Source organism: Melanotaenia boesemani, chromosome 2, assembly GCF_017639745.1.
Source record: "Melanotaenia boesemani isolate fMelBoe1 chromosome 2, fMelBoe1.pri, whole genome shotgun sequence".
In the NCBI taxonomy this organism is placed as follows: Eukaryota; Metazoa; Chordata; class Actinopteri; order Atheriniformes; family Melanotaeniidae; genus Melanotaenia; species Melanotaenia boesemani.
This window is the reverse complement of record NC_055683.1, coordinates 31317612-31331031: the sequence shown is the minus strand read 5'-3', so window position 1 is coordinate 31331031 and position 13420 is coordinate 31317612. Positions and strand designations below refer to the sequence as shown.

The window sequence follows — 13420 nt, the reverse complement described above, 5'->3', positions numbered from 1 at the left end:
TGCATTTTTGTTGAGTAATATGGAGAAAAAGCTGCTATCTCATATGCAAAGCTTAAGCTGCTGTAAAACACAAGCCACACTTAGCCCTGAAAGACCTGCTTCACAGACAGTACACACCTTGTTTGCATAGACAATGGCAATCTGATAATTACTTTTTATGTTTAAAAACTTGAAAAACACTAACTACATCAGCTAACAAGATATATTTCTTAATCATTAACAATAACTATTTTGTTAAAGATTCAAACAATGATACTGCCAAATATCACACTATTTTAGCTACAAACGATTAAGACCACAAGCTGATATTACCAGGAACCTTGTTATTTGTATGTATATTACACCGTGTACGCCTGATGGCAGATGCGACAGAGGTGGCGCATGAGGAAGTTCACTCCACCATAAACTATAAGTTATACCTGTAAATGTATAAGATATCAAGGAATAGTCATGGCTGCTTGGACTAATGTTGTATAGTTTTTAGTCCATTTCCCTTGCTTTTGGTCTGTTAAGGTATATTTTCTAGACAATAATATTTTAGTTTCTTAAAGAACTTTTATAAGATAAATTTAAAAAATAAATAAAGCCATTTCAGAGTCAGAACATTTCAAAATCAATAATCTTTATTTAATATAACTCATCAAAAGACTATATAAAAATTCCAGAACAAGAAAAACACTTATGATGAAATTGAGACTTAAGTACTTTTTCTTACAAAGTTAGATTTTTCAGGGAACACCACTTCAGTACAATTAACTGTTGTCTGCTACATTGAGAGATCCTCTTTATATATTTGCTTTATTTAGATTTTTAAATAAAGGAGGACTTGACCGTTGATTGGTCTTCTTCTGGCATTTTCCCAAGCTGTTCTCTAATTCATACGTATCCCCGAAGACATCCTCACTATCTTAGGTGTTGTTTTACTTCATCAATAGCCTGAAAGTAAGACACTGAAAGTCAGAATTGAAAAATCCCCTGATATGGAACTAAAAAGAAAGCAGACAGAGGTATATAACAACGAATGGAACCTTCTTGATGGCATTCATTGCAGAGTCATCATCTTGAAATCTTGCATGGATCAGAGCTTCCTCAAAATAGGACACAGAGGATTTAAAGTTTCCAAGCTTCACTGAAAAAATAAAGAATAAGGAAATTACTTCTAAAGGTAAAGTAAGACGTTCAACAGCATTAGAGCCTCTAGTGGTTAAAACAATAAAATATTTTGCTTATTGGTCTCTGGATATAAGAGCAATATCAAGCAATAACAAGTGGATCAATAATTACATTCTGACTGTGCTACCAAAACATTGGCATTCATTAGCCACTTCCCATCACCGATTTCACCAGCTGCAGCAGCTGCAAGGACGCCATAGTCTCTGGCTTCTTTATAGCGATTAAGCTCCATATAACAACAGCCAATCTCATGGAGCAGCCAAGTCTTCTCAAAACCACCACAAACCAAGGAAATCTTCATTTCCCAGCTGAATAGCAAATGTAGAAAGAAGACAAGTTAGTTAAATTTATTGAGCACATCTCATTGTAAAATGTGGCTGGTACAGATTTCCATTTAATAAACAGTTTATTCAAAGTTTGGAAATATTATTTATTTCATATGTATGACTGATAGTTTATTTACTTACAACTCAATGGCCTGTTCAAACTGTCCAATTTGAGCATAAGTTCGGCCCATGTTGTCCAGAGCCCTTGACTTTGCTTCTGGAAGTTTGCTGTTGGTAGGAAAAACTAATGAACTTTGGTCTAATGTACTCTAAATGGTGTGGTTTATTTAAATTCTCACCATTGTTTAGCTAAATCCAGGTCTTTCTGATGATGCTCTAATGCTTTGTCCATGTCTCCCAGATCAAACAAAGCATTTCCAATGCAACTGTGCAGATTACCCAAGAGCTCTTTTTTATTAGGAACCTCTTTCTCTGACCACCTTTGCACTATCTTCATGACTTCTTCAGCCTTCTTGACACTACCTTCTGCATTTCCAGAAGTAAGCTCTAAGGTGACAAACAAAAAGTGAGAATTTTCTAATCCAAAAGAAAAGCTGGAAGCTGCATGTTCAGATAGATGCGTATCTTACCTGCATCGATATCGTCGAAGCTCCTCAGCAGAAACTGAGCAGGTTCAGAAGATGCCCGACATTTTTGTTGTATATGCTGCCGGTTCCTTTCTTGAGAGATTGGTTTTTCCTGATTCCAAAATTCAGTGCAAGTGTCAAGTGATTTGAGGCAGCTCTGAATAATGTCCTGCAGTTGTTCCCCACGCCTTGTCCTACCTTTAACAAAGTCTGCAGATTATTAAATAAATGATTTGATGAGTAGTTGGATGACATAAAATAAATGCCAGGGACACCAAATCAAAGAATTATGGAGAAAGCATATCCACACGAGGATAAATGAATAAGACACCACCTTTATCTTTCATCAGATCCTCTAGAAATTTCTTGTCTCTGTAAAACTCTCCCAATAGTTCCTTTGTCATCTTTTCATTCTTAGAGATCTTCTTAGTGGGATGTTTTTTCTCCTTTGCCAGATTCTAAAAAACAGAGATTGGTTTAGTAAATTTTGCACAGAGAAAACTAAAAAAATCTATGATAACCCATTTTATCAGACTCTTTTAGTGTCTTGTAAAAAAGAAAGAAAAAAAAATTAAGAGAAATAAACTTTTTACAATACACAAACAAGAAATTTTAAAGGGGTTAGTGTTTCAACATGTGCTTACTCCTATCAGGCACAGGATTAATGCCCCTGACAGCTGAAGTGATTTACTATCTTGTTACAACACACCAGTCAAGGCGTGAGATATAATTGGCACCATATGAAAAGTCAGTCTGTGGAGTGGGTTAGTGTGAATAAAGTAAAGCTTTACTCATATATTCTGATGCCACACAAGATTTACTATAGAAAAAAACAAAAAACATTTCAATTAAGCCAAAACCACAGTGCATTAAATTTTAGAGAAATCTGTTTTTTATCAGTTAAATAATTTTTTAATCTCACACAATAAATTTGAGAAGTTTCAGTCAGGTTTTAGGACCAATCACAGCACTGAGACGGCACTGGTCAAGGTTGTGAGTGACCATAGGCTCAATACTGACATGAAAAAACTCTGTCTTAGTATTGCTTGACCTCAGCGCAGCCTTTGACACAGTTGACCACACTATTCTTTAAAACATACTCCACGACATGGTTGGCCTCACTGGTACTGTTTTTAACTGGTTTAAATCCTATCTAACAGATAGAGAGTTCTTTGTTAGCATGAAGGAATCCTTGTCTAAGAGCTATAGACTGACCTGTGGTGTACCCCAAGGCTCGGTTTTAGGCCCCACCCTTTTTAATCTTTACATGCTTCCTCTTGGTGATGTCATCAGGAGACACGGCATAAATTTCCACAGCTATGCTGATGACACACAGTTATATGTTGCCGTGACTCCTGATGAGCACGGGCCCATTGATGCCTTGTTAGATTGTATTTTAGATATCAGAGGGTGGATGGCAGAAAAGTTCCTGCAGCTCAACCAGGACAAAACAGAAGTTTTACTGACTGGACCTGAGGCTGAGAGAGAGAAACTGGAGGCCAAACTGAAAACAGTAGCACTCAACCATTTTAATCAAGTAAAAAACCTGGGAGTGATTTTAGAAGCAGATCTCAGATTTGAGCCACATAGTAAAAACATAACTAAGACTGCTTTTTATCATCTAAAGAACATCTCCCGCATCAGGCCGTTTCTCTCTCGAGCCAGTGCAGAGACAGTGATTCATGCTTTTATCACATCAAGATTAGGTTGCTGCAATGCTCTTCTTTCTGGTCTTCCAAAGAAGTACCTGAACCAGCTGCGGCTTGTACAGAACGCAGCTGCACGTCTGTTGACAAAGACCAGAAAGAGGGCCCACATTACACCAATTTTAAAGTCTCTGCACTGGCTCCCCGTCAGCCTCAGAATTGATTTTAAGATTCTTTTATTGGTTTTTAAGTCTCTTAATGGTCTTAGCCCATCTTATTTATCTGATTTGCTTTTATCTTATGAGCCCACTAGACCCCTCAGGTCCTCTGGTACTGGCCTTTTAACTGTTACCAGAGTAAAAACAAAAACCCACGGCGAGTCCTCCTTTTATTTCTATGGCCCTCGTATGTGGAACAGCCTGCCTGAGGACGTGAGGGGAGCACCTAGTGTGGATATTTTTAAAAACAGACTCAAGACCCACCTTTTTAGTTTAGCATTTTAATCATTACTTTTATTATTACTATTGTATTTATTCATTTATTTATTCGTAACACACAGGCTGTATTCAGCTTCTATTTATTTATCATTTATGTATTTGTTTTATCATTTTGTATTCTCTTATTTCACGGGTTCTCTTATTTTATGGGTCTTAGCAATACTACTTTTATACCCAGGGTTGGTTTTTAGATTGTTTTAGATTTGGTTTTACATTGTTTTATCTCAGTGTTTCCCCACACCACTAGACCCCAGAATTTATGACAGTGTTTCCTTGGTCCTTTTAACTTGCTTTTACCCTCTGTGTTGTGTGTGTGTTTGATGGGAAGGGGTGGGGGGTGGGCTTGCTGCTCTTGGGTTGGGGTTCTGGGGGATTTTACTCTCTGTAAAGCACCTTGAGTTGCTATTTTTCTGTATGAAAGGTGCTATATAAATAAAGTTTGATTTGATTTGATTGCAGCATTCTTAACAAGCAATGCAGGCGGCTAACTTTTGTCTTTTACTCGAAGCATCTACAACAGCAGGCACATGAACATCAAAAGTGGATCACAACACTATAAAAGAAGGTTGCCATATCTGATTAACACCTTTTTCTTCACATCCTGTGGGTAGCCAAGTGCTGTGTTTAGTTAGTGAAGAAATAGCAGGAGGACGCACTGTGGCAGATATAGGCATTAAAGGTGCTGCAATATTTAAAGTAGTCTTCTGTGGGGTAAGTTTTGGTCACACCTTGGTGTTACTTTTATATGCAACACCAAGGTGTGTCCTAAACATTGCTAAAGAGCAGAGCAAGAATACATCCCTTTTGGTAGTGGTTATGGCACTGATGACAATGGCCTCTTTCAGTACCTTGTAAAACAAACAAACAAACAAACAAACAAACAAAAAAACAAAACAAAACTGGAATTGCTTGAGAAACAATGGGAAAAAATATATGCATATATTTTTATTTTTCTGCTGCCTGTACCCTTTATCCCAAGAACTGCTCATCTTAAGCATAAATGCTAAAAACAGTTACTAAAGTGTAATGCAGTAAAGACTCACCGCCTCATCATATTTGTGTAAAACGTCTTGCTTAATCTCCAGTTGAACTGAAGAAGGGCCTGTGAAGTGACAGAAAGGTTCAAGAACTCCACATTTGGGTAAAGTAGGGATTGTATGTGAAATCAGTAACATATCCTTATGAATCACTTACTACCAATAGAGTTCTCTAAAGCCTCTTGTGCTTTCTGGATACCCAGCCTGAACCCTTGAATTTGGGGACGAATCTTTTGTCCTCGGTCATAAAACATCAGTGCAAATTCAAATTCTCCTTGGTAGTATAAAGCTTCTGCCTTCTGGTACAACCCCTGAAAGTTATCATATGATTTTTTCTTTCCTTGTAATAAGGGGCCAAAAAAGGGCCGGTATGGAGTGTAAATAAGACTTAAAAACAACTTATGGTTGTGAAAAGCAAACATTTACCTCAAAAAATGACTTGTCATCATTGAGTGAAGCCTCAGCATCTTTTAAAGCGTTTCCAAGTTGGCCAATCTTCAAGTAACATTTGGACCGACCAACAAGGCAAGTCCTGTCGTCAGGCTTTAAAGAAAGCGCCTACACGTAGCAAGTAATTTCAAAAGTTAAGCTAACGAACCAGAACAACGCCAAACGTATTTAGCTAAACTCGATACTTACCGCTGTAAAGCCTTTTATGGCATTTTCGTAGTCTCCTTTAACAAATAGCCATTTCCCATTGGACATTAAATTAGAGAATTCACACTTTAACTTTTGGCTATTGAGGTTTTCATTTGTTTCCGACATTTTTAGTCACTTTTTAAATTTTAATAAATAGCCTTCCAGCCCATATAACTTTTCCAAGCAAAAGAACCTTCCCTTGACTGGTAGCCTAGCAACCACACCAACAAACCTGAACCGAAAAAAGCGACCCCTTTCGTTCATTTCTTGAAGCACAATGGTTTCAATCTCGACACTAATCATTCTTAAAAGGTTTTAAGGTTAATCAAGATTCAACAAATCATACAGTAATACTCGACTCTAACAAAAAATAACACAATATGAAGGGGAAACCTAGAGAATGCCAACTTTATTGACACAGTTGGTACTTTTCAAGGATAAAAGAGGGTGGTTTCACCAGAAAGAGCAAAAACTGAGCAAAGATGAGGACACTCTTGAGGACTGTAATCAGTCAGGTGACATAAGCAGCCTAATTCACTTAAGCACAACACTTCATGCAGATGTAGCAAATCGATTACCTTTCAGCACTTTAAGTCAAAAATGTTTTGTTTTTTTTTAAACAGAAGAGTGCCTTCATCTTAAACTGAATGTTTTATAAGACAGCAAACTTACAATAAATATACATATGAAAATTAAAAAAAGGAAAATATCACAAACCAACACTTTACATTCCAGTAAAATGTACAATGCAGCAATCAGTGAATGGCAACATCAAACATAAAACCGGTGACAACAAAAGGGAGTGTGACTTTACTGGCAACAAAGGCAGCACAGCTGTCTGCTGCCATCTTCTTAGCGTGATCTGGCTGTGCTGTATGTGTAGGTCTAGGTTCCAGCTGTTATCGCCTTTACAAAAAAAAAAAAAAAAAAAAAAAAAAAAAATGACTGAGCGCTCCCACTGGCTATGACAAGGAGGCAGTTTTCAGTGTGAATTCATAGCAGCCCATTGTTTGATGGATTCTCCAAAAAAAAAGGGGGAGGAGCCGCTTGCTCAGTGATCTTCCTCAGAAACCACTAATCAAGCTACTACCTGTCAAGCAGAGAATATTTTCTCAGCACTAAGAACAAGCAGGATAGAAAGCTTGCTTAATGCACAGCAGCATCTCAAGAGTTTCCCCAGGATGGCACTTCCTGCACGGATCCCTAAAAGCTCTGATACAATAGCTGCACAATTTTCTCCTATATCAAAAATTCAGAGAACATTTGGACCAGTGTTGATAGCATTTCTGATTTTCATTTTTGTTTCATTCTGGAGGGAGAAAAACAAAATCCAAAACCAGTAACGCTAATCAGTCTGAACCATCTTGGCGTCCTTGCTGTGACCGACTTTAAATCATTCGCTGTTTGTGGTCATTGGGTTGCATTCATTCAGTCAATGGCATAGACAAGAATCTGACTTGTATCAGTCAGTCATTAAATACAGATGGTGGGTTGAGGGGTTGACATTGTTGAAAAGTCCTGATGTAGCAATGATTTAGGTAGATGTGCCCACCATTTAACCAAACTGGAAGAAGAAATTTCCAGGTCCAGAGGCTGAAAAACAAGAACAAACCAAGATTTTAATGCATTTTAGTGTCTAAAACATGCAAATAAATAAATATGTTATTGGCAGAGGGACATATGTCTATTTTTCCACAAATAATCAATTACCTTCAAAACTAAAACCACCTGGACCTCCAAAGAATGCTTTGAATATGTTGTTGGCATCAAAATCTGGTGGAGAAAATACAGAAAACTTTTCAGTTTGTCTGAAATTTTTACTTTTTTTTTTTACACATCTCATAAAACTGAATTTTTCAGAACTGTTCACCCAACGGACCTCCCACACCAGAGGCTGTCCCGATACTGACCTCCCATGTTCATGCCATCATCCTCAAGATCCTGTCCGCTGTCATAGCGAGACTTCTTCTTTGGGTCTGAAAGCACGCTGAAAGCCTCACCCACTTCCTTAAACTTTTTCTCTTCTTCCTTCTGAACCTCAGGACTGGCTCCACTGTGACGGTCTGAAAGGAAGGAAAAAGAAAAACACCTCAAATTCAATGTTAAATATGTAAATATAAACGCTTGTGTGGGAGATATCACAATTCTTTTTTTCTTAATTTTTTTTTAATAGCAAGCAGACATCAGAGACCTGGATGATGTAAAAGTGCCCGTTTGCGGTACGCTTTCTTGATCTCATCCTCTGTGGCGTTCTTATCAATCCCGAGAACCTTGTAGTAATCTTTTCGCTTGCTTTTCTTCAACTCCAGCTGAGCAGTTTTGAGAAGGTGTTTGTGTTCTGTGGGGAGAAAAAAAAAGGAAAAATGAGCAAGAAATATATCTGGGAATGTCAATATCTTTCATTGACAAATAAGTAAATAGGCAACGAAATAAATGTAACAGGATCATTATAGGATGTGTCTATATGTTTCATTTATGGGGCTGTATTGCCATAACAAGTGGTTCCCAAACTTTTCCTGTGGGACCCCGTTTTCATCAACAACAATGTCAAGGCCCCCCTATCCCTGACCCACTATCACACTCAACCCAGTGCTTACAAAGAAATGTATGAAGAAATGTGCCACGAAATTGTCTTTAGTTTATTGGCTGCTATTTCGTTAACCATGGTTAAAGCCATGTCAGTGGCAGAAGGAATTTTTACCTCCTCTGCTATAGCGTGAGGCGTTTTAAACAAGGAAACTACTTCATGTGAGTTGAGCTTTTGATGAGACATATGCTGTATATTCACTCTGTATATACGACAGTAGAGTTGTTTATTTCTAAAGTAATAAACATGCTTTTTTGTTCAGGATGAAAAGTCCCCAAGTAGCGTTGTAACTTGTTTAGCTTCATACTGTCAGATGGTAATATTGTGCGACATACAACAGTCTCTCTTCATTACTCACCACTGACCATTACCTGGTCAAGCCCAGGGCACGATATGCCTCATTATATTTTCTTCTTTTTTTATTGTTAAAATCTTTGTTGCTGATTCAAAATCATTTGCCCATTGATATCTTCACAAATTTGTCCATCTTTTGCTAGCAGTGCAAAAACTATTTTTATTTAGTCTGGCTGCACCGCCCCTGTCATAACTCAGAACCACTGCCATAAAGGAAGCATACATGTTTGTGATGCCACCCCAAGTGCTCAGAGTTGTAAATATCTTAAGTTTTTATGAGGCTGGAATTAGCATCAGTGCCTTTTATCATAAAGTAACTAGCTGAATGGGCCAGCTTTGGCAACCAAGAAAAAAGAGAAGAAACAGTTTAGGACATATGTGTATCTCGAGGTGTCTCTTCCTCATTTGTGAGAAGAGATTTCATGGTCATGGGGTGTTTTATTGCTGTATAAAAGTCTTGCTATGCCCCCTCCACCCCAGTGTCCACCCAGGGGATTACCTTACCTTTTGTCTTTTCTGTCTGGTAAACCTTCTCATAGTCCCTCACTGCCTCTTCATACTGCTCTGTGTCCATGTAACTGCAGCACAGGATGCAGAACTCTGTTAGTCAATATTTAACCACTTGGTAAATAATAATTATTCTGTCTGGTGTCAAATGCAATCTACCTTAGATTGTCTACTAACAATTAAGTTAGAAATTTCAAACATACCATTGTGCTCTCCTTAAATAGGCCTTGATGTAGGTCTCATCCAGTTTAATGGCCTTTGTGCAGTCTTCAATTGCCTGTTCTAGTTTCTTCAGCTTTTAAAAAAAACCAACAAATGGGATCATTCAAAGCAGAAAGCAAGGAAGATAAAACAACTTAGTTCTGCTGATGTTAGAGAATTTAGCATCTCTCAAGACTATGGTAATCTGAAAGTGTGTACCTCAAGATATAAAGCAGAGGATGTAACTAACTTGTCTGATGTTGATGCAAGATGTGGTGCATGCTGCTCACCTTTGATCCAACAGTGGCTCTATTACAGTACAGCTTGGCATTAGTCTTGATGTTATTAGGATCTATTGTTAGAGCCTCAGAGTACAGCTCATAGGCCGCCTCAAAGTTTCCCTCCTTAAATGTCTTATTCCCTTCCTCCTTCTTGGCTTTTAGTGCTTTGGCATTCTGGAAAAACAAAACATAAAATCAGCCTCAAAAGCTACTTAAAGCAAGGAGTTTCAATGAGCGGGACTGTAAGTCTCCTCTCAGATAAAGTTTGGGGAAAACACACTAACTTGACAGTTTTGTGTTCAATTCTTAGATGTCTGTAAGAGACACATTTAGCAAGTAATCCAAGAGAGTCATTTATTATTATTTGGCAGATTCTGAGTAAACACATAAATGGTCTGTATAGTGTGTGACTATGAGAAATCCATTTAACCCCCCCCCCCCAGCTAATGTATCCGAGTTATTCAACCACATCACAGAAATCCAAGTTGTTCTGGTGATAATGACTACAAGAAAATGATCTCACTGAGCCATCCCTGAAGCCAAATGAAACCCATGTGATAAATAACCTTTCACACTTTAGATCGTTAAATTTAAAGTAATTCAGAACAAATCCATTTACCAATTTATATTTCATGTGTTTAATTACTCACTCTACAAGCAAGCCGAGCCTTGTCGTGATCAGGAGCCATACGCAGAGCCTGGACAAAGAACTGGACAGCCTTATCGATGCAGTCCTCATAGTACAGACAGAGACCACGCACATACAGAGCATCTGCGTTAGTGGAGTCCATTCGCAAAATATCACTGAATGGAAACAGAAAATTGATATTAATGACAAATGAAAAACATGTCCTATTACGTGCAATTATCTTTGAAGATTTGCTTTGCTAAAGCTGATGGAGTTCTTAGGAAGTAAACACGCAGAAACTGACCGCAAGTGCTGTAAAAGAAATGTCAAGGGAAAAAAAAGGAGAACACAACACAAGGGAATATTTATTTTTTAAGACAAGTAATCAAATTGATGTTACAGTTATATATGAGACTAAACCTTTACTTCCAAGAAGCATGAGCATATACACATGTCAAATGGCTTTTATTTTCCTTTTAATGCCACTGCATCAAAATTTCAAGAATTTTGATTAGATAAGCAAGCATCTTCCCAAATTCTTACCTGGCTACAGACTGTGCCTCTGGGTATCGTCCTAGGAGGGCTAAACATTCTGCCTTCAATATCTTGAACTTGTGACAAGCTGAGGCAGCCTCCAAGGCACGGTCCATGCAAAAGACAACCTTAAGAGAACCACAGCATTCTTTGAAAGTTTGTTTTACTTGACATGATTGCTATTGTTGCTATCCTGTACTATCCAAAAAAAGATTATAACAATATGTGGCTTACCATCCTGAAGTCTCTCTTCTCAAATCCAATCTCTGCCATTCGTTCGTATTCAAGGATGGATTCTGCATTCTTTAGCTACCCAAAGGAATTTGTGGTATTCAATGTGAGTCACAGACATAATACAACAACTACAACTGGTGGCTCTTTTGTGTCATGCTTACTGTTTGTTAAACCAGGCCAGTGTAAGCAGCACTTTTTCAAAGAATTGCCTGAAACTTTTCTTTTTCCAGTAAGAATAGCAGCACTACTTGAAGCTGACAGCAAGAGACTTTAATGCTTTATTTGCAGTAGCTTGTCAAATGCCTCCTCAGAAGTGGATAATCATGTCCAAGTTGTCAGATCAAGCTTTCTAAAATTCAGGCCAACTCACCTCCTGCTGTGCCTGGCTGTTATCTGGCTCCAGCTCCAGAACCCTCTGGAAACATCGGCTGGCAGCCATAGCATTCCCGAGTGACAGGTGGCACTTCCCCTCACGCAGATGTCCCTGTGAGTGAAAGATTTACAGTTAACAGACTTAAGTGATAATGTTCATCGATTCACACCTCTGGTGAAAATGTATGCCAAGTTCTTACTTAATTCTTTGTTATGCATTTAGACTATTATCATTTATGCACAACAAGGATATGCTTCAGTTTATCTATGCATAAAATCAGACAGCTTAAAAAGTTTTAATAGAATAAAAATGTCTTTCCATCCAACCCACCTTCATAAAAGTGTGGTCTAGTCGCACTGCTTGCTGGGAATCCTCTAAAGCCTCTCTGTACCTACACAGCATCATTAGTGTGGCCGCCCGGTTTCCGTAGTAACTTGCGTTCTTTGGGCACATATCTAAATAAAACAAAATCTCAAATGGCTTAAGCAAACCGAAAACCCTTCCACTGATGACTGAACGGGGAAACTGCCAAAATAATTGTGGAATAATTACCAATTGCCTTGGTGTAATAGTTGAAAGCCTCTGCGTAATCCTTCTTGATATAAAAGGCATTGCCTTGCTCTTTGAAGCCCTCTGCTTCCCTATAAAAAAACGGGCAGAAAAACAAAAACAAAGCATGTTAACTTAGGAAAATGCCTGAAATAAGTAACAGAAGCTGAGGTTAGTATATAGTTATATAGCATATTGTGATCAGCTATGGGAGTTTGTTTCATATCTTTTCTTCCTTTTCTTTTAAACATTATTTTAGCTGTACCTGGTATGTGGTAGCATATCCACAGCTATCGTTTCTTAATGACTGTGCACGCATCAGAGTTTACTGGCCCGACTTAGCTAAACATAGAAAGAGCCAAAACAGCAGAGCAGAAGTGTCTATTCCAAGCAAACGCGTACTTATTTGGTGAAGCAGGGAGGGAGAGCAAAGCCAGGAACATATGACACCATGATGTGTGCTACTGCCATTACTTTTTTTGGAGAGCTTTCAAGCTTTACATCACGACCACATTGTGAGTGAATGGTGTCATTAAGCCAGCTAGTGCCATTCTGGCAATATGACAATTATATTAACGCATAACTTTCGGTAAGATCAATTTTTACATTAAGGATATTAAGTGGGATTTATAGATATTAGAACGTGAGAGCAAGCAAACCAGAAATCTAGCACGAAAGCTTGCTAAGTGGAGAACAACCGAGCTATCCAAATGTAGCTTAGCGGTCGCGCTAGTTAGCTTTAGAAGTGCGAGATGAACATTCAAATGACAATGGCACTGAGTAAGACATATTAGTAAAAGACTCTGTTATGCATCTATTTTTGCCGCTGACACTATTTTCTTTACAACGCACACCTTTCTAATTCCTCGTCACTGAGCAGTTCCATGTCAGGGTCCATGTTCACGGCATCACAGTTATCCGTCGCCATTTTGCCGTCAATGAGGATGGGCGGAGTCTCATATTGCAGTCGTTACGTACACTGTAAACAGGAAGTAATCCGTTAGGTAAGGAGGACGGTTTTTTCTGTATGTTAAAAATGATTTTAAAGGCTAAAAAATATGGACCACCTCGTAACAAGTATTCGTAGACTCCAAATAGACAAATTTCAGTTGGGTTAGTCTGGTTTGCATCACGATAGCGACTTAAATCACGATATCCTGGACAAGTATTTGTCTAAGAGCTAATGCTAAGCTATTTCTTTGCGTTACAGTCTTTAAAGGTAGTCATTCTACCTTTAAACAAGAGAAGGATTTGTTTTATTTTTAAA

General features: G+C 38.2%; 3 protein-coding genes across 5 annotated transcripts in view; 1 reads left to right on the top strand and 2 right to left on the bottom strand.

Moving 5' to 3' along the window:
- nkiras2 (NFKB inhibitor interacting Ras-like 2) overlaps window positions 1–13420 on the top strand; it is a 28125-nt gene that overhangs the window by 10041 nt on the left and 4664 nt on the right. The window contains exon 1 of one of the 2 annotated variants that reach the window (XM_041968472.1): window positions 13082–13157. The exons of the other annotated variant lie outside the window; for it this stretch is intronic. The gene's annotated coding sequence lies outside the window, so the exon portion shown is untranslated. Of the gene's footprint in view, window positions 1–13081; window positions 13158–13420 lie in introns of those variants that run through there. 2 annotated transcript variants of the gene reach the window in all.
- On the bottom strand, window positions 661–6128 carry odad4 (outer dynein arm docking complex subunit 4). Of its 2 annotated transcripts, none has more exons than XM_041968452.1 (11): window positions 5906–6128; window positions 5693–5824; window positions 5424–5577; window positions 5273–5331; window positions 2421–2544; window positions 2090–2296; window positions 1799–2006; window positions 1641–1727; window positions 1285–1481; window positions 1029–1129; window positions 661–936 (listed from the first exon to the last, which is right to left on the bottom strand). In XM_041968452.1, the coding sequence occupies exons 1-11, from the start codon at window positions 6029–6031 to the stop codon at window positions 904–906; spliced, it is 1428 nt and encodes a 475-aa protein (XP_041824386.1). In that variant the 5' UTR covers window positions 6032–6128; the 3' UTR covers window positions 661–903. The 2 variants fall into 2 exon arrangements, with proteins under 2 accessions (XP_041824386.1, XP_041824393.1); XM_041968459.1 differs by having other exon boundaries at window positions 2090–2284.
- Window positions 6287–13111, bottom strand: dnajc7 (DnaJ (Hsp40) homolog, subfamily C, member 7). Its single transcript, XM_041968440.1, has 14 exons — window positions 13008–13111; window positions 12157–12245; window positions 11935–12059; window positions 11602–11715; window positions 11232–11306; window positions 11007–11125; window positions 10486–10639; window positions 9845–10009; window positions 9557–9648; window positions 9351–9424; window positions 8097–8243; window positions 7816–7968; window positions 7616–7678; window positions 6287–7498 (listed from the first exon to the last, which is right to left on the bottom strand). The coding sequence occupies exons 1-14, from the start codon at window positions 13079–13081 to the stop codon at window positions 7461–7463; spliced, it is 1482 nt and encodes a 493-aa protein (XP_041824374.1). The 5' UTR covers window positions 13082–13111; the 3' UTR covers window positions 6287–7460.